The sequence below is a fragment of the Sinocyclocheilus rhinocerous genome, unplaced genomic scaffold, assembly GCF_001515625.1.
Source record: "Sinocyclocheilus rhinocerous isolate Xijiao unplaced genomic scaffold, SAMN03320098_v1.1 scaffold185, whole genome shotgun sequence".
Taxonomy (NCBI): Eukaryota; Metazoa; Chordata; class Actinopteri; order Cypriniformes; family Cyprinidae; genus Sinocyclocheilus; species Sinocyclocheilus rhinocerous.
In genome coordinates, this window is record NW_015662163.1 from 1,549,297 (window position 1) to 1,570,850 (window position 21,554).

Below are 21,554 nucleotides of genomic sequence, written 5' to 3' on the forward strand. Positions count from 1 at the left end.
ATGTTCTTTTTAGCAGCATCATATGACCCCTTTAAAGGAACAGCTCACCCCAAAATACATTTGCTGAAAATGTACTCACCCTGAGGCCATCCATGATGTAGATCAGTTTATTTCTTAATCAGAACAGATTTGGAGAAATTTTGCCTTATATCAATTGTTCAACTATATTTCCTCTGCAGTGAATGGGTGCCGTCAGAATGAGAGTCCAAACAGCTGATAAAAACTTTAAAGTTAAAACACCTTAATGATGGTTTTGTTTCTTACAAACACCCGGTTTAATCATTTAATTTTGGGGTGAACTATTCCTTTAATTATTTGCATATATTTGAAAATGCAATTTTCAAAGCTTACAAATAATGATTCGGTTAAATAGCTTTATATTTTGCCTGTTATGTCACAGATGTATTTTCTCCTCTGATCACAGGGAGGTTCCATCATCCGGAGGTGTTGGGTCTGGTGAAGAGTTTGAATGAGGAGAGAGCTCGACACATCGCTGCCAAAGAAGATAATGATACAGAGAAGACCACTGACACAAACCCTCACACCCTAGCGACACCATGATCTCAGTTCCTGTAAGGCTATGAAGCTACCGCCACACATCTGTACACAAGAGTGTTTATTTTGTCCTGATTAGCTGTGTTGTATTCGAATCTTATTTAATTGCACAGAAGCATGGTTTGCAGTTGTTTGACGTTTGTGTCCTGTTTGTTTGAATGCTCTGCAGGACACAGTTTGTTTCCACGGTTGCAATTTTGATAAAAATTCAGTCTTTTTATTTAAACCACAGTGAAATGTGACTGTTTTTTTAAATGTTCAGAAGCTGTTTTTCGTTCTATTTGTATTTTGATCAGCATTTACTGCATTCCAGTAACTGATGTTTCAATAAAAATAATATTTTATATGAATTGAAACTGACTTTACTTTGTTGAACGCATGAAAACGGAATGGAAATGTAAACACAACTCATTCTGCAATAATTATAACAACTTTCAAAAATACGTTTGTACTGTATACACATTCAGTTCTGTGAAATTTTGAGTTACAACAGTGCTAGATTTCCAAGTGGAAAGCATTAAGCAGAAGCTACAAAATTTTTTGCAAAGACTTTGCCACGCTTTACCCTTTTACTGACAAAGGAACAGTAACATTAATGTTCATTTTAGGGTTTCTGATTACGGTTCAGTTCACCTTAATTTCATGACTGATGAGCCGGGACCTTGTGACTTTGCAAAAAAAAAAGTTTAATGACTAACATCTAACAATATTAATGAACAGCAGCTCAACACCGAATATGAATTTGAAGAAATATTTCGGCTATAAAATCTTAAAACAACACCTGACTTCATTGTCAATGTTAAATATGTAAAGCTGCAACAAATTTCACACAAATGTATGAAGTAAAGAAAAAAAACAGGATATAATAATGCTATACATTTTTGGTCAGTGACAATTATCATTACCAATACATTACAATTTACATCAGGCAATCAGATAAGCTAATAAATTGCAATAAAGTTCTCTAAATCCCCATTCTTTAATTTGCTGTTTGCATCTGTTATCAACAAACATGTGCTCAAGTTAGCAGGAATAGGAGCATTAACACATTATAACAGGAAAACAAAGTCTAACATCTATTTTGTTGAACATTCTTTCAAGTACTTCTTTTAGGATTGCATACGCAGCCAATATTTTTGGTCCTGGAAATGTATCATGCTTTGTTACAGTTAAACAATGTTGAGTTAGTATAAATAATAAAGTAAAGCAGGACTACACCTAAGACAATATCCTCGAAAAAAATATACATATTTTGAAAAGAACTTAAAGAATAAACAGGCTCCACTTGGTTGTTTTCCTCCCATGCACAGATAATCCTCCAACACGCATCTGAAAGGCATGTATTACCGTGTTTTGGGCCCCCGGTGCAATTTTCACTGTGGTCTCCAAACCACTAGGGGTCATCAGAGTTCCACTGGTAGACCATTGAAACCCTTAGCGCTCACTGTTCTCCATCACATTATTAGTAGGGGTGCCCTGGGCGCTGGCTTGGGCCGCTGAAGACAGGACCTCTTCAAAATTGCCCGCACCTCCTGTTCCTCCAACCTTTGACTGCTCACAACACAAAACTCTCATGACATTGGATAGTATGTTGACATTCAGGATAGTGAAGTTGAAAATTCCTAATGATAAGCTGATCAATTATTAACAGCACCGAACTAAGGGGCAAGCCAAGCTACAGTTTGCTTGTTTGACCACTAATAAGGTCATTGTATGTCAGGCTTACCTTAATGTTTGAAACCGTGCTTTCGACTTTCTCCTCAAAGGACTTGAAACTAGGCGAGTTCCTGTAAAATAAAAATAGTTTCGTTTTATTTACCTAATCTAGACAGTAAACCTCAACTGGTTCGTTCAACTGCAGTCCTAATATCCTCTCCAGGTTGTTTTAGTGTAATGAAGGTGCATGCAAGATGTTACATGCAAGGATTACCATTATTAACAGTTTTTTAAATGTTTATACATCTGACACACCAACACTCAACCTGTAGTGTACTATTTTATATATGCATATGTGCTCATATAATGTACATATATAATGTCACATGCATTTTTGTTGTTCGCCTTTGACGTTTTAAAACGTTTTTTTTTAAATGCAATAATAGAACAAACATGCAAAGCAAGCTGTCACACACATTTACCTCATTGTAGGCATGCTCATTGAATGCCGTATAGAATAGCTGTCCCATGAAAGCATGGCCAAGCAAGAGAGATGTTCGATCATTATCATGGACAAACAAATACATTGCAAATAGGACACATATAAACATAGCTAATAATTATATGTAAGTGTAGCCTGCAGCAGTATGTTTCACTACTACACCAACACAACCAAACATTTGGATTGGTAAGATTTGTAATGTTTTGAAAGAAATCTCTTATGCTCACCAAGGCTGCATTTGATCAAAATAGCAAAGCTATTAAAATTGTATAATATTATTACAAATTAAAATAACTGTTTTCTATTTGAATACATTTTAAAATGTAATTTATTCCTGTGATGCAAAGCTGAATTTTCAGTAGCCATTACTCCAGTCTTCAGTGTCACATGATCCTTCAGAAATCATTCTATTTCTAAATATGCTGATTTGGTGCTCAAAAACATTTCATAATTATCCATGTTGACAGATGTGCTGCTTAATATTTTTTGTGGAAACAGCATTATTTTTTTTTTTTTCAAAAGAACAGCATTTACTTGAAATAGAAATCTATTGTAACTAATGTCCTTACTGTCACTTTTGATGCAATGCTTCTTTGTAAAATAAAACTACTAACTTCTTTCTAAACATAAGACCTGACCTCAAATTTAGAATGGTACTGTACAAGCTGGTGACTTTCCAATGGACAACACAGTACAGAACTGTGATCATTTTGCACTTCCTGTATTCTATGCATAGTGAGAACTAAACTGCATACCTGATAAAAAAAACACACGGCTATTCAAAGTAGGTGGGATAAGGAGGTTTTTGCTATTTCTCTCATAAACTATATATCAAAACAAGAGTATTACATGCATTATTTGTCAACACATAAATAGTTCAATGAAAAGCAACACATGCTGAAAACAGTTATCTATTAAACCGATGCATGTAGTCAATGTGGGAGACAGAGAAATTATTGTTAACAAAAATAAGACCTGCTTATAATGCTACAGCACAGTCTGAGATATTGAACCATTTCAGATCTAATATTATCTAATGAATTTATGGCTCCGCACAGTTTTTTTTCTCAGAATCAATGTAAGACAGACACTCATTGAAATTGCATTGAAATATTCATATTAGCTGCTCAGACACTTGAACACCCTTTCACACCCATATTGATTATTTATGGAAACACTGTGTCTGAGTAAGTCAGATTTAGTTTCAGCACCGTCACTGTTCTCATGTATCAGGCAGATGCTAAAAGCTACTGCTAATCTCGAAGATCTATAAACACAATATCTTACCCAAGAGAATATGACCTTTGGTGTGCATCAGAGACAGGGAAAGAACATTATACATCATTTTTTTGCTGACAGATTATAGGCCACACAACAAAATTCCAGTCATATGAGCCTCAAAACATATTTGAGGACATATTAAAATTCATTCAGTTATCAAGTTAAGAACAACACTATCGGTAGAACTTTCACTCGCATAAAACCATAACAATAAATCAGACTTATTTCAAACCATGCAACTGATTTTTAATGATTTTTTAAAAAACATTTAATAAATTCTTTTAGAATTGTAATACAGTGGTCACAAAAACTGTTTTGGACACTTAAATGGAAATATTAAAAATATTAAACCAAATGGTGCTTGACCTTTTTTAGACCTAACTTTTATCCAAGTGGTGTTAAGTTTATTTTTTTAGTAGATGTCTGAATTTAGTTTCCCTCAAGTTAACACTACAAACACTTACTGTCTTCATTTTAAACAATTGTTCTGTCACATGAAACCTTGTGAAATGAGCTTTAAAAGTGTGCATCTAATGCAATAGCATTCACAAATTTTTAAGTGTGACTTAGAGTAAGTGTCTTTACTTTTTAGGGCCACTGTATACTGGCAGTTAAAGTTGCTAATGAACTTTAACCATTGCCAATAATTGCCAATTTAGGCCTGACGCAACAGGCTGAACGCAGCACTCAGCACACACAGAGAGAAACTGTGCAGAAGTTATAAGAATATTTATCAACATTTCAACAAAAATGTGAATTTGGACTCTTTTTGAAGTATTGATGAACACCTGAAAAGCAAAAAGCATTATTTTCCATATTAACTCCATATGTAGTATGGACTGTAATCATGCAATATGCTGCTATAGCTATAAGCCAATAAGCATGCAAGGCTAAACATCGATTTTTGGAAGTTCACTGCAAACATGAGGTAGAAAACCCCCAAGCACATGCAGAGAGATGGTGTCACACATTGGCAACCAAACACACATACCTCCTAGGATACAGTATCTGAAGGCCAAACATGCTGAAGTAAAATAAGGTAATGAGGTTTTGGATCTACAGAAATGTCCAATTACAGTAAAATCAACACTATATTGCTAAAGCAAATGCGGGGAGCGAGTGGCAAATTAGAACTGGGCATCATGCAATGATTTTGATCATTCTTTATAATTAATTGATGAATAAAACATTGTCTTACAAACACACAAACGCGCAACATAATGTGTATCCTATAACACTCCTGCAAATTCTATTACATCATGTAAATTATATATTTTGTCACTTATCTATATTTTTGACCTTTTTCCCAGTAAAAAAATTATATATATATATATATATATTATGTATAATAATATATTATTATTATACATTTGTAAACAATTAGTTATTAGAAAAAATATAGTGGAAAAATCTAAAATACACTACACTACCTATTTTAACAACAATCAACAATCAAAATAATGTATTTTCTCTTATAAATATATTTAGTTCTATATTTCTACTGGGGAAAAAAGGAGGAAAATCTTATTTTATTTTTTTTTGCAGTGTTTAGGACTTCCATCTGTATAATAAGTATAACCATTATTAATTATAACAAACTGTCAACAGTCAACCCTTATTACCCTGCTGTAGATGTGGACACTTCTCTCTTACTATTCTTCTAAACTGAATGCATCTATTGTCAAAGAGTGTCTCAACCATGCAGGAGCCAGTGAAGAGGAGCTGGTTAATTCTTCATGCCATCACAGGCTCTTGTTTTTATGCCAGCTGGACATGCCCCAATCTGGCCCACTGAAAGCTGCTTAAATGAGGCTTACGTAACACAAACATGCCACTCAAACAGACTGGCCAAAGTAAATGCCTCAAGACCACTGCCATTTCACTGTGCAACAATCACAGTGTGTGTACTATGCATTTGTGGGAGATTCCTGCAGAAAGAGGCAGAGGAGGAAGTGACATTGTACCTCATATCGCCGAACTTCCTGTTGATGGCATTGCCCAGGTTACTGAAGGCCACTGAGGTCCGCTGTCCTGCCGTGCTCAGGGTCTCAGACGTCTTTTTGTATCTGGCAGAACAGTACAAAACCAGATACTCTTACTTAGATATTCCTATCATAGATAAAATATTTCTCCTAAATATAAAATTTGCACACAAACCTACTTATTTTATTATTTTTTTTAATTTACACAGTTTAAAACATATTCCATAGCAGAAATGACCCTGGACTTACGAACCCCTGGGGGTTCACAAGGGTACTGCAGGGGGTTCGCTTTGCGAGTTGATTGAAAGCTAATAATTAAACCAAATGTAAAATTTAAATAAATATATGTGGTCCAATTACAGTAAAATCAACACTATATTGCTAAAGCAAATGCGGGGAGCGAGTGGCAAATTAGAACTGGGCATCATGCAATGATTTTGATCATTCTTTATAATTAATTGATGAATAAAACATTGTCTTACAAACACACAAACGCACAACATAATGTGTATCCTATAACACTCCTGCAAATTCTATTACATCATGTAAATTATATATTTTGTCACTTATCAATCTATATTTTTGACCTTTTTCCCAGTAAAAAAATTATATATATATATATATATATTATGTATAATAATATATTATTATTATACATTTGTAAACAATTAGTTATTAGAAAAAATATAGTGGAAAAATCTAAAATACACTACACTACCTATTTTAACAACAATCAACAATCAAAATAATGTATTTTCTCTTATAAATATATTTAGTTCTATATTTCTACTGGGGAAAAAAGGAGGAAAATCTTATTTTATTTTTTTTTGCAGTGTTTAGGACTTCCATCTGTATAATAAGTATAACCATTATTAATTATAACAAACTGTCAACAGTCAACCCTTATTACCCTGCTGTAGATGTGGACACTTCTCTCTTACTATTCTTCTAAACTGAATGCATCTATTGTCAAAGAGTGTCTCAACCATGCAGGAGCCAGTGAAGAGGAGCTGGTTAATTCTTCATGCCACCACAGGCTCTTGTTTTTATGCCAGCTGGACATGCCCCAATCTGGCCCACTGAAAGCTGCTTAAATGAGGCTTACGTAACACAAACATGCCACTCAAACAGACTGGCCAAAGTAAATGCCTCAAGACCACTGCCATTTCACTGTGCAACAATCACAGCGTGTGTACTATGCATTTGTGGGAGATTCCTGCAGAAAGAGGCAGAGGAGGAAGTGACATTGTACCTCATATCGCCGAACTTCCTGTTGATGGCATTGCCCAGGTTACTGAAGGCCACTGAGGTCCGCTGTCCTGCCGTGCTCAGGGTCTCAGACGTCTTTTTGTATCTGGCAGAACAGTACAAAACCAGATACTCTTACTTAGATATTCCTATCATAGATAAAATATTTCTCCTAAATATAAAATTTGCACACAAACCTACTTATTTTATTATTTTTTTTAATTTACACAGTTTAAAACATATTCCATAGCAGAAATGACCCTGGACTTACGAACCCCTGGGGGTTCACAAGGGTACTGCAGGGGGTTCGCTTTGCGAGTTGATTGAAAGCTAATAATTAAACCAAATGTAAAATTTAAATAAATATATGTGGCTGCACAGTCTAAATAAAACTGAAAAGGCAATATAGCTTAGTGTGATTATCTAATCAAAGGCTACGATTGTGCGATGTGTACATTTGCATAATTTCTGTGCATAAAAGTTTACAGTGTTTCACCAGTATTCTGCCAAAATAAAAGCTTTAGGATATGAAAATATGAAAGTGAAGAATTTAATACATGTAATACATAAATATGAGTGCTGTTACTTGCAGTGTAAAATAGAATTTGCAAAAAATGTATGATATATAAATTATTATAAGTGTCATTTTTTATTTTACAGGACAACTGTAATTTAAAACAGTAATATATTTATGTAATTCATTATATAATTTTTTTATACATTAAAATTTTTATAAGAGGTAAAACAATATAACACCACCACCAAAAAGCCATATATACAGGCAGCACTATATATAAACAATTTGATAATAAAAACATTTGATAATAAACAATGTACTAAAAAAAGATTCAATTTTAAGTCATGTGGCCACAGAGAACTATGAAAATGAAAATGTGTCATTATTATTATTATTATTTTAAATATTAACTTCAAATATTAAAATCTCAAAGGGTTCTTCAAGAAAATATTTTCTAAGGAGTTCGACAAAAAAGTTTGGTAACCTTGGTGTAACTCTTTAGTGCATCTTAGAATACATTAAACATGACATTTAAATATTAAACATGCCAGTTCCCAAAGGAGACCGAAGAACGAGAACAAACTTAGAACATGTACAGGCAAAGAACAAAAAGGTGCCTTTTCGGAATTGTAGACAGGAAGAACTTCACTTCAGTTTTTTCTGTGATCTCGTACAAAACAGGAAGAAATGCTGCTTTAATCCAGAGAATACAATAAGACAGTCTACAAAGGGAACACTACAGCCACAATGCTATTGATACTCTACAGAAATAACAATAAGACATTTAGATAAATGTATATGCTTAAATATAGGTTTGTATTGTATAAAAATGCCTAAAAATGTCCTACTCTTTGTTTTTTTCCTAAATGTTATTAGGTCTGTTGGATGACAGCAAGTCAACTGAAGTCACTTTTTGAACCCAAGAGCTCTACATTCCTCAGAACAAAAGTCCCATATTTAATAACATTTTACACACACAGTATCCAAACCTGGCACATTCTGATCAGTCGAAAGTCTACAAACAACATTTGTGTGTTTCTCACACAAAGCAATAGTATGACTTTAGAAAACCTGGAATATACTGTAGTCTGAGATTCATCCCTCTTTATTGTATGGAGAATGCAGCATGAACATCTTTTATGATAGAAAGTCTTAAGGAGTCATATGATGCGATTTCAAGTTTTCCTTTCTCTTTGAAGTGTTACAAGCTCTTGGTGCATAAAGAAGATCTGTAAAGTTATATTTCTCCTAAATATAAAATTTGCACACAAACCTACTTATTTTTTTTTTTTTAAATTTACACAGTTTAAAACATATTCCATAGCAGAAATGACCCTGGACTTACGAACCCCTGGGGGTTCACAAGGGTACTGCAGGGGGTTCGCTTTGCGAGTTGATTGAAAGCTAATAATTAAACCAAATGTAAAATTTAAATAAATATATGTGGCTGCACAGTCTAAATAAAACTGAAAAGGCAATATAGCTTAGTGTGATTATCTAATCAAAGGCTACGATTGTGCGATGTGTACATTTGCATAATTTCTGTGCATAAAAGTTTACAGTGTTTCACCAGTATTCTGCCAAAATAAAAGCTTTAGGATATGAAAATATGAAAGTGAAGAATTTAATACATGTAATACATAAATATGAGTGCTGTTACTTGCAGTGTAAAATAGAATTTGCAAAAAATGTATGATATATAAATTATTATAAGTGTCATTTTTTATTTTACAGGACAACTGTAATTTAAAACAGTAATATATTTATGTAATTCATTATATAATTTTTTTATACATTAAAATTTTTATAAGAGGTAAAACAATATAACACCACCACCAAAAAGCCATATATACAGGCAGCACTATATATAAACAATTTGATAATAAAAACATTTGATAATAAACAATGTACTAAAAAAAGATTCAATTTTAAGTCATGTGGCCACAGAGAACTATGAAAATGAAAATGTGTCATTATTATTATTATTTTTTTTAAATATTAACTTCAAATATTAAAATCTCAAAGGGTTCTTCAAGAAAATATTTTCTAAGGAGTTCGACAAAAAAGTTTGGTAACCTTGGTGTAACTCTTTAGTGCATCTTAGAATACATTAAACATGACATTTAAATATTAAACATGCCAGTTCCCAAAGGAGACCGAAGAACGAGAACAAACTTAGAACATGTACAGGCAAAGAACAAAAAGGTGCCTTTTCGGAATTGTAGACAGGAAGAACTTCACTTCAGTTTTTTCTGTGATCTCGTACAAAACAGGAAGAAATGCTGCTTTAATCCAGAGAATACAATAAGACAGTCTACAAAGGGAACACTACAGCCACAAAGCTATTGATACTCTACAGAAATAACAATCAGACATTTAGATAAATGTATATGCTTAAATATAGGTTTGTATTGTATAAAAATGCCTAAAAATGTCCTACTCTTTGTTTTTTTCCTAAATGTTATTAGGTCTGTTGGATGACAGCAAGTCAACTGAAGTCACTTTTTGAACCCAAGAGCTCTACATTCCTCAGAACAAAAGTCCCATATTTAATAACATTTTACACACACAGTATCCAAACCTGGCACATTCTGATCAGTCGAAAGTCTACAAACAACATTTGTGTGTTTCTCACACAAAGCAATAGTATGACTTTAGAAAACCTGGAATATACTGTAGTCTGAGATTCATCCCTCTTTATTGTATGGAGAATGCAGCATGAACATCTTTTATGATAGAAAGTCTTAAGGAGTCATATGATGCGATTTCAAGTTTTCCTTTCTCTTTGAAGTGTTACAAGCTCTTGGTGCATAAAGAAGATTACAGATCATTTGAAACTGCAATGTGTTTACTTTATTTCTGTCATCTCGGTTTCCTTTCCGTGGACTTTCGTAGAGCGCCGCGCCACACAAATAGCCTATGAACCAAACTCAGCAGCATATCTCGCAGATTTTTATTTTTATTTAAACTTAATTTTTGTTGCTTGTCTGCGCTCGTCCGCCGTCTTTTTCTCTTCTCCGACCCCGCAGCTCTCTCTCCGATAGCTTAGTGTTAGTGGCACCAGTCCAGGTGTTTCCAGGTTTTACTCGTGCTATTTCTCCATGTTGAGAGTTTGGTGTTGCACATATTGCACCTGACTATGCATTCTTATCCTTTTCTCCGATGAACTGAAAATAACAGGAGTGTGTCCATCTCACAAATGTAGAATCCGTCTCTGCAGTCATCTGAACCATCTAATTCCAGCAACAGGAAATAGACGAACTATTTTACCCGCGGAATTTTTTCTCTGGTGCTGTTTTGCTGTGTTGGTAAATTCACCACTTAATTTTGAGTTAAAATATGTTGTTGTAACTTGCGTTACTGAGATTGTAACGAGTAATAATATTACCCAAATTTGATTAGTAATGCGTTATATTACTGCGTTACAGCAAAAAGTAATATACTACTGTAATATTATTACTTTTGTAATGCGTTACTCCCAACACTGGTTAAATCACTATTGCTCATACTCTTTGTGCTACAGACAAGGACACGTCAACTCAGTGTTATTTTAGTATCACAGTATTTATATACGGTAATATTATACTTTTTTATTAACATTTAGAATTATCTTTTGTTTTATATTTTCAGTTTTCATTTTAATTATTAGTATGTTTGTTATGTGCTTTGTACTTTTTATTAGTATTTTTTAATTAAACTATTTAGGTTTCATTTTTTTCAATTTTAGTTCAATTGTAGTTTTTATTAGTTTGTACTTTTAGTTGCAACATTTCTAATTTTTGCTTTAAGTTTTCTATCTAATATTTTTATTTTATTTCAGTTTCATTTTAATTAACAAAAAATGTTTTGGTTTTAACATTAATAACTCAACTACACAAATATATACATTCCGAAATATATAAAAAATAATTTGGCTGCATCTGAACTAAACTACTTGTTAAGCAAAAACTGTACCACTAAACTAACTCATCTAACACACGTATAGAACTACTAGGTTGTTAAAAAGTGATTTTGTCCCATTTTGGTCATGCCTTTTCTCCAAGTGAGCAAGGACCACCACTGTTATCTTTTTCAAAAAGGTGCATGATGCATCTGATATCATAAGCCAGACTGAAATATGACATAAATCACGAGGTTTAGCAAAGGCTACTTACGCTGTGCTGGTCTGCATGTCGTACCAGCTCTTGGAGAAGTTCTGTCGCAGTTCATTCAGGGGTGTGATCCCTAGATTCTGTTTCAGCTCCAAGTGACGGTTTTCTTTGGAGGCCAGGACTTGTTTCAAAGTAGTGATTTCTTCTTCTAACTGACAGGGAAAATAAGTCAAGGTTGGGGGCTGAAGCTTAAAGGAACACGCCACTATTTTTGAAAATAGGCTCATTTTCCAACTCCCCTAGAGTTAAACAGTTGAGTTTTACCGTTTTCGAATCCATTCAGACGCAATGATAATATGCAGTGCCTGAAAATAGTCCCCAGCTAGGTAACTTCCAATAAGCCTATTTTCATGCGCTGCGTAATATCATTGCGCCTGCTGCACCCATGGTACGGCAGCAAAATTCCTTGATTATTACACCGGAATGAGAGTATAGTTCCTAGCCATATCGGCCTAGAAAATCGCAACTTTTCATTTTTCGTCGGTCTTAGTACACGATGTAACTACAGAAGGGTCAAGTTTTAAATAGGAAAAATATCGAAACTCTTTGGTCAATTTTGAGCTAGATGCTAACAGTCTAATCAGATTCAATGATCTATGCTAAGCTGCAGCTAAAAGTGCTACCGCCAGACCCGGAGATCGGCTGAATGGATTCGAAAACGGTAAAACTCAACTGTTTAACTCTAGGGGAGTTGGAAAATGAGCCTATTTTCAAAAGTAGTGGCGTGTTCCTTTAACAACAGGCAATTCAGTTCTGATATGAAGTCTCCACTCTTTTCTTTCCGTCTCATATGCAAACTGTCTTACAGTTAACATCAGCCTTACATGGAGATCCACGGGGGATAAAGTAGCCCAAGTAAAAATGGGAAAGCTTTGGTCACATGATTTTCAATCATGCGTGTATGTTCTGGATGAGATAATGCAGACCATTTGTGTGGCAACAGCTCAGTATATTTCAGGAAATACAGTACAGTAGACTGGATCGTATTTTAATACTAATTGCTTTAATATGACTGAAATCACCTTACTATATTTTTACACTAATGCATGTAATTTTTAACTCTCATAACAGATAGAAATACTGTAGCTTCTTAAGTGAACAGTGGCACATTTTCACTTTTTTAAAGTGAGTCACAACATGCAAAGAAGGAAAATGCAGACAGATCTGCAGGATTTACATACCATGCACTATTTCTGCTTGAGCTTTGTAGCCTTGGGGTTCAGAGACTAACATAGTTTCTAAGGATCAACCTGCCCATTTTCCTGGTCTAGCACTAAAACACTGGAGAAAATACCTTAATCAGTTCATTCTCCATTTCCTCTCGATCCTCTTCTGTGACAGTGTTGTTGAGATCCACCTCTGACACCATATCCTCGTCCACTTCCTTTAGAGGCTCTTTGTCCAATAAACCTGGAAATAAATGTACAAAAATAGCAGAACAATGAAAGTTATTGTTAACATGTCTCAATCAAATGGACAAATCTTTGAGCACACATTCTTGCGCAGATTTGATTTCACAGACATAACTTGTGTTGTTAAGTCAATCCACTGTTGCTAATAGAATGATAAAACTTTAGAACCATTTAGTCCAAAAGTTTCTGAGTCCCAAAAAACTAATTAAAACACAGGATAAGGGTATAATTTATATACAAATAAGGAATAGCTTACCCAAAAATTAATTCTACATTTATTTATATATATTCAGAAATCATTCTAATATGCTGATGGTGCTCAAGAAACATTTATTTTTATTCTCAACATTGAAAATAGTTGATAACATAGCTATTTTTAGGAAAACTAAACCATGCTGTTTGCACTGTACAGAAACGACCCTTCAGTCAGTCTGAAAAGCCTTTAAACACGTTTAACCATCACCTTAACTGTGTAATTATCCTGCCTCACCTCAGAATGAATGTGTATTTGCAGTTATAATGAAAGGTTGTACAAAAAAGACTGAAAACACCTTGAAATTTGCACTAGAGCCTAGAGATTCATGACGTATAACAGAGCTTTACATGTTTTCTTTAAGATCACATTAAAGTTAAAAAAATTGGTCAACTGATTTACAAACATGATGGCATTTTTACAAGCAATATTGCAGCATGTTTTGAGGCAACATAAGGCTGATTTCAGTCTAAGGCACCTCATAATAGACATGCAGAGACTAGAGTATTTTGAAAAACAACAGTATTTTGAGGCTTTAACATGAACTTACGTAAAGAGTAGAGGACATGAAAGTAGAAATATGGTTTAATTACCACACCTATCACTGAAACCTCAACCCAGTTCCCCAAAATCCCAGTTTCAGCTGCAGAATCACCCACTCAGTACACCATGTTTTAGTTTCATTTCATTGCAATACATGTCTGGCATGACTTACATAAATCAATATTTTAGAGTATTCATCCAAGAGTGAAATTATATTGAAATGACAGCATATACTGTGCGTAACGTGAATGGACAAAACAACTCAGACCCCTTTAGAATTGGACTCAAATGTCAAAACACCCTGTTACTTTTATAATTAATTTACTCAGAAACTCAATGTGCTTCGGAAGCATTATGCTGGAGGTCAAAAACACTCTTGATTAAAGTGAAAGAAAAACTAAATCCTACAATAGCTAGAAAATGAAAGCTCATATGATGAAGCACTAATGCATTTGATATGGCTCCAGTAATGTGAGTAAATGTTAAGGTTGTTCTTGTCCACAGGGAAACAAGAGTCACATCTCAGAGATCTGGTCAGTCATTACACGAGAAACTGATTAGTGTACTGTGGCATGAAACGCGTGATACACTTTTAGTGGCTAATGCAATCAGCAGGTAGAAGAGCAGAGCTGGACGATCTAAGCAAAGGAAAGCAATGAGATCTCAGATTCATCATTTACACCACACACAACAGCTTGTACAGAAGGTCAGATCTATCTGTTTACAACTAAAGCAAGATGGTGCATTGGTAGCTTGAGGACATTAACATGATCAAATCAGACAGTATGTTATGCATTTACAGTTTTCTTAATCTTAGTCTTTCAACTATGTATATTTGCTATTTGCACATAACCCATTTGGATTACATTTTGAAGCAATAAAACAGTGCACATAAATAAATATAGGCCTGTAGATTTCACACAGTTATTTAACACAATTCACTATAAAACATGCATCATCAATGTTTTATAAAAAAAAACAACACAATTTACATTCTATATGGCCCAACAATTACAAATTTAGATTTTCTAAACACATGTGATTAATTGTAAATTTATTTTTATATTATTATTAGTGAATTAATCTGATGAATTAATCAGCATATCAACATGTTTTAAACTAGTTTTTAAGTGTTTTATTTTGGTGACAGCCTTACTTTGGACAAACCTTGACTGTTTCAACTTTGGTCTAGATATTTAAATGTCAATATGATAGAAAAAAGTTTCCAACATACAGCATGAACATGTCCTGTGTGGCTGACATTTGAAATATGAAAATAATCAATGTCCTCAAAATCACTTTTTCATAGAAACCCCCCCCCCCCCAACATACATTGACTTTGCACATGCAAAATTCTGACATGATCTGAGAAGCTATTATCCCTCTGGGTCTTCAGTTTGTAAGATGTCAACACTGTTTATTTACTTATAACAAGAATTGATTTCTTGATATAGATTAAATCTGAAGGTTGTATCTTTGGGCATAACTCAGAAGAAAAGTTACTTTATAAAAGCAATTATCTCACACTTCCACAGCCTCATTGTTCAGGTTGCCTAGCAACTTTCTTGATGTCTTGCATCAAGCTCCCAATTATCCCATAAATCGGATTCCCTAAATCTATTTAAGCTTCTGCATCTCGAATAAGAGGAAGTACAGAGGATCATTTTCGTGTTAAATATGTAAAATAATACCCTTTCCATTCCATTGCCTTTCTACTGTGTCTACAGATACTGAGCTAAATCGTTGTTGAAGGTTTATTACTGGAAAAAGAGAGCTGTGCGATATCAAATTGGTTCATTCAACAACACCAAGATGAAGTGCTGAGACATCTAAGATTTAAGCCAAGATCATTTGAAAAGATAATGCTATGGTGCATTTCAGAACAGCATTTTAAAACTAATTTAAATAATGACATGTTTCCTGCATGGTTTCTAGATGGTTCATACTGGTTTAACTGATCAGTTTGGCTATTAGCCAGTACAGCTTAGACTGACCTTGAATGTAGACCATTATTTTTAACCTATCCAGAGCTAGGAACCTGGTTGAGCTGGTTAATCAATTACAACTTGAAGTGGTTGGTCATCTAAATCTGCCTTCTTTCATCAAATAGCTTTAAAAACATATGGAAGGAGTCATTCTTTTGAGCTGATTCTTTTTTAATGAATTGATCAAATCTGTTTAAATGAACTGCTCAAACGTACCAACTCGTTGAAATGAGTATGACTTCCCATCACTAAAATGACAGGAAAATGCAATAAAGAAGTGATAATCAGAAAGAAACTCCTCCATATCTTTAAACATTCCCTTTCTGGGTTAGTTGTCTATTTTTGTCATTAATGGGCCATTCAGAGTTGATCTTTCTCATGTTCTTCTGTCTGGGTGAGCGAGTCAGAGTCATGTCATGGTGTTCGCTGTGTCATCTGAGTAACTAAGTGTCCCTTCAGGGCAGTGTACTCGACAGTTCAGCTTCTTCAAGCTCACTGGACTATGCATCCAGCTCTCTCAATGTCCTAATTTTCCTTCCCGACGACGCAACAGATTCACAAAGAATCACTTCACTGTCCTCAGAGAACGATTTCAATGTGAGGAGGAGGAGGGCATTCTTATTATCATCAGATGAACAAAACACCTATTTCTTATCACCCACTGATAGAAATGAAAGGGGTGGTTCATTGCGATTTCGTTAGTTAGTGTCTAATGTTGCTGTTTGAGCATAAACAAAATCTGCAAAGTTACAAAGCTGAAAGTTAAATGCAAACGGAGATATCTTTTAAAGATGTCTTTTAAAATTCTGGCAGTTTAATGCCTACAAAAACGGCTGGTACACTCTCAGAAAAAAAGGTACAAAAGCTGTCACTGGGGCGGTACCTTTTCAAAAGGCACACCTTTGTACCTAAAGAGTCCATATTGGTACCTTAAAGATACATATAAGTACCTAAAGTGTACATAAAAGGCATTCAAATCCAGACTAGAGATGATCAAGAAAACAAATTATTAAATATTTGAGATACTATTTTAATCTGTGTAATCTATGTACTGTAAAACAATGCTGTCAATTAATTAAACTAATTAATCACAACTTTATCATAATTATTATATAGTTAATGTGTTAAAGGCAGGGTATGTGATTTTTCAAAAACACTTTAGAAAACTGATTCGGGCCGAATAGCAAAACAAACTTGTAGCCAATCAGCAATAAGGGGCGTGTCTACTCGTGATGTGGAGGAGAGAGCTTTCAGTGCATGGGACGGACATTAGCCGAGCCGAGCGACAGAAAGATAGAGATGGCGGATAAAAAAACAAAAGAAGAAAACGTCTGCGGAACGATAAGGCAAGAAGTAGGACCCGTGTAAATATCGGATCAGCTTTCCAGCGCTGGAGAGAACTCAAGGAGCGGAGGCCTGCGATCGGACGCCGAGGTTGCTTTGTTTCTTCTCAATAGGTGAGTAACACCGTGTCTACAACAGCTAAAGTCTGCCTACACTGGACGCGATCAAACGACCGTTGAAAACCATTTGAAATTTGTGTCAGCACGTCATAAATAGAACCCGGCAGCAGTTTTCTGTCGGGGATTTGTTGCGCCGCGCCGCTCACGTCCGTAGACACGGTGTAACATTGGTTTTGCTTTGTTTCACAGAACTAATCGTTGCCTGGGTTGCGTACGTATATGTGGGGCGGAGCTATCAAAATAGGGGCAAGACCCTTTTGGGGTAGGGGCGTGTTTGTTTTGGTGATTTCAAATATCAACATTGGCTACCAGAAATCACTTACTCTGCCTTTAATGCATTCAGTTACCTGCTATGGAAATAAAACTAAATAATAGGCATCTGGCCTATTATTACGTTCAGCATTTTGTGTAAATAACTTTTATAGTGTACATTTTTGTGGTATTAGTCTCAATGATGCGCGCACACACACACACACACACACACACAAAATCTTGTATCCAAACACAACTAAATGCAAATCAGTAAAAATTCTATAAAACAACAGCTAAATAAACATTAACCTAATTGCACAAGTTAGTGTTATATTAGTACTAATACTATTACTGTGTTTATTAATATTTATAGCTTTTATTTTTATATATACATTTTTTTTGTCATTTTTATTAGTATTTAAATTTTTCTATTCAGTTTTAATTGATTTATTTCAGGATTAGTGCTATACTAACAACTTGCAAACAAATATATATATTTTTTTTTAGTTAACAATAGCAATGCTTGTGTTACCGGGCTAAGTTTGACAGCACTACTAACAAACAAAACATCTAATAGTCTAATAAACACTAGTAAAGTGTTTTCTGTGACAAATGGAACAAATCCTGTTTTTTTTTCCCACTAAATAACTCAAAAATTTAAGGGCATGGTTTCAGTGAACTATTGCGTAATTTCTGGCCTTGCCGGAGTAATCTGAGGGATTTTTCCTTAGTGATTATCTGACTGGATTTAATTCTGTCTGAATGCTGCACAGAGACACCACAGAGTATTTAGTGACTGGCAGGAAATTCCAGATGGTGACCATGCAAAGTGTTTAATGGATTGCTTTTAAAACTCTGCTAAGCTACATCCTTCACATGAAATTAGATGTTTTTGAGACTTACCTGCATGGAAAGTTTCTCTGTCTTCTGTGGTTCAGCAGATTGAAAATAAGGAGAACATTACATGATCTGATTCATGAGCTGATACACCAAATAGATTACAAATTACAAAATGCCACTCAAATCTCACAAGAACATGCAATCAGGCTGCATTCAACAGCAAAGAACTGAAGTGAGATATTCAACATAATTCAAAAACAAAATTTACACAGACATGCATATCAAACCCATGTTGTCTCATTCAGGGAACTTCAACATGGCATGCATTTAAAGCACAACAAAGGGTCTGCCAATCAAATAATGTCACATTTCTAGGGTTTAGCAGTGTCTACAAGTTTTGAACGTGCTAAAGTCTTTGACATGGCTGTCTACTTCCATCTTAAAGCACCTATGTCAAAGAGCTACACACAACTCATCCATCAGCTCAAGAGGTGGAAATGGAGTGATCTACATGGCTACAGAGGTTGGGTTTGTCACATTCACTTTCATTACATTACACAGCAAGCGCTTACCCCAGTCTACTATTGCTTCAGGAGTCAGTACGCTAGAGTACAGCTCTGTGAAGCATGATTGGCAAAACAAGCAAAAGATTAAAGTATAAATGCAGAAATGTGTACATATATGCATTGACTTTAGCGCTTTTTAAACAAATGTATTAATAACATTAAACTATAACTACATATTATAAATATACTATTTTCAGGTTTGTGTACTTCTTTTAAAATAATGCACTATATTATACTGTACTCCTATACTAAATCCTACTATGAGTTCAAAGATACATTGACTTTATATTTACTATTCACAAGCTCAACTACTTTACTGTAAATCTACTTGCATTTTGTCTAGTCAAGTTATAAAAATGACATAAATATAAAATAAATAATTCTAAAATACATCATTATAAATTAGAAATAAATGATTTACATTCTATAAAAATAATACACTATACCATAAACTGCTATTTGTTTTAACTTCACTGTACTGTACTACAACAACAACAACAACAACAACAGCAGAGCCGTTTGATATATAACTATTTTCAGGTTTGTGTACTTCTTTTACAATAATGCACTATATTATACTGTACTCCTATACTAAATCCTACTATGAGTGCAAAGATACATTGACTTTATATTTACTATTCACAAGCTCAACTACTTTACTGTAAATCTACTTGCATTTTGTCTAGTCAAATTATAAAAATGACATAAATATAAAATAAATAATTCTAAAATACATCATTATAAATTAGAAATAAATGATTTACATTCTATAAAAATAATACACTATACCATAAACTGCTATTTGTTTTAACTTCACTGTACTGTACTACAACAACAACAACAACAACAACAGCAGAGCCGTTTGATATATATATATATGTATATAGAATTTTTGTCATTGCCATAATATATTTGTTTTAACTTCACTGTACTGTACTACAACAACAACAACAGCAGAGCCGTTTGATATATATATATATGTATATAGAATTTTTGTCATTGCCATAATTTTATTTACTATACTACAGCTTAACTATGTTACTGTTTGTTTCTTTATGTTTACTGTTCTAATATTAATTAATTGGTTATCACTGGTCTTGATGGTACAGGTGCTGATGATCCTTGCCTAGATCTCAAACAGTATACCATAAAGTGTGTTTATTACACTGACACTGATTGATAATTATATGACTTTTCATTGCCCAACCCTGCCATTAGAGCTCGTTAGATTGGTGGAGCAACACAGTACTCAGTGCCAACAGGATGTCTATACTACTAAACTGTACAGTTTTGTTTAGTTAAAGACCAGCCAATTCACTGGTACTACCACTGGAATATATCTGGTCACAAGATTTCAATTATTTAGCTCAGGACAGTCCAGATCACAGTACCTAAAGGAACTTGAGAGAGAGAGAGGGAGGAGCTGCATCCAATTCCCTCATTTATTTACGTGTTTTGACAACAGATCCATGGAAAACTTGATCACAAGTCTGGCTTAAACTCATGCACATCGTTAGAATGAAGCCTAAATTAACTCGACTACAAAAACATGTACATATGACCTTTAAATAGCCTAATATTTGTTAGCTGTCTAGTTATCTGTTCTAATCTATCATATCTATTTTTCTAGTATGCAAAAATAAAACCAGTATAACATAACGTGCCTCTTCAGTGAAGGACTACTCAAGTTATTTGAGGATACACAAGAAAGTGAAACCATATTTGCAGAAGTATTCAAATACATTTACATGCACACGCATATTTACAGAACAATACGAGATGAAAGTGTTTGGAAAGTAAGCTCACCCTGTTGTCTGGGCTCCATATCAGCTGTAGTGTGCAAATGCAGGTCCAGTTCACATTAACAGCACCTCTCAGTTCCGAGAAATACCCCGTCCAAAACAACCGCTCCAGACACGCACTCTCTGCTCTCAAAACCCCGCCCATTACAGGGCAGCTTCAGCCACAGACCAATGGGAACTGTTCTAATTAGCATATTCTAATTTAATAATACATGCCATGGTAAATAACAACAGCCGTAAGTTCCTACATAAAAAACAAAGATATGTATAGATTTATATGATTAAAGACTACAACGGTTGTCTGATTCCTAAAGCACGTAAACTTTCATCTTTGTGGTAGCTGTAGTCCTTATTTGATAAATTGTTAGCAACTTGGGTTTTTAAGCAACCGTTTCAAAATCCAATTGTCCAAATGGAAATCCAAAAATCCAACTATTTGCAATTCATGTTGCAGAATAGAACGGTTAAAAACAATTTAAGAAATGTAAATCACAGACCTTATTTTACTCAAAACATCTTCAAAGTTAAAACCAAAACCCAGAGGCA

General features: G+C 34.3%; 2 protein-coding genes across 6 annotated transcripts in view; one reads left to right on the forward strand and one right to left on the reverse strand.

The window, feature by feature from the left end:
* LOC107727645 (HD domain-containing protein 2-like) overlaps nt 1–909 on the forward strand; it is a 3,633-nt gene extending 2,724 nt beyond the window's left edge. Inside the window, exon 6 of the mRNA XM_016537589.1 lies at nt 425–909. Within this exon, the coding sequence (XP_016393075.1) occupies nt 425–561 (137 nt within the window). The 3' untranslated portion in view covers nt 562–909. The remainder of the gene's footprint in view (nt 1–424) is intronic.
* Nucleotides 910–1,220: 311 nt separating this feature from the next.
* On the reverse strand, nt 1,221–21,202 carry LOC107727644 (tumor protein D53 homolog). Of its 5 annotated transcripts, XM_016537583.1 has the most exons (10): nt 21,013–21,202; nt 19,213–19,257; nt 18,704–18,727; nt 13,187–13,302; nt 11,896–12,044; nt 7,229–7,330; nt 4,001–4,015; nt 2,694–2,732; nt 2,282–2,342; nt 1,221–2,106 (listed from the first exon to the last, which is right to left on the reverse strand). In XM_016537583.1, exons 1-10 carry the CDS (start codon nt 21,029–21,031, stop codon nt 1,990–1,992), a joined length of 687 nt encoding a protein of 228 aa, XP_016393069.1. In that variant the 5' UTR covers nt 21,032–21,202; the 3' UTR covers nt 1,221–1,989. The 5 variants fall into 5 exon arrangements, with proteins under 5 accessions (XP_016393069.1, XP_016393070.1, XP_016393071.1 ...); XM_016537584.1 differs by lacking the exon at nt 4,001–4,015 and having other exon boundaries at nt 21,013–21,201; XM_016537585.1 differs by lacking the exon at nt 19,213–19,257 and having other exon boundaries at nt 21,013–21,200.
* Nucleotides 21,203–21,554: the final 352 nt, after the last annotated feature.

Bases quoted from the DNA above. Each gene is read 5' to 3' on its own strand.
- LOC107727644 (XM_016537583.1), bottom strand. The intron at 13,303-18,703 runs GTAAGTCTCAAA...ATTTATTTCCAG, and splicing joins CAGAGAAACTTTCCATGCAG to GTTTATTGGACAAAGAGCCT. The intron at 2,343-2,693 runs GTAAATGTGTGT...TTTATTTTACAG, and splicing joins ATGAGCATGCCTACAATGAG to GAACTCGCCTAGTTTCAAGT.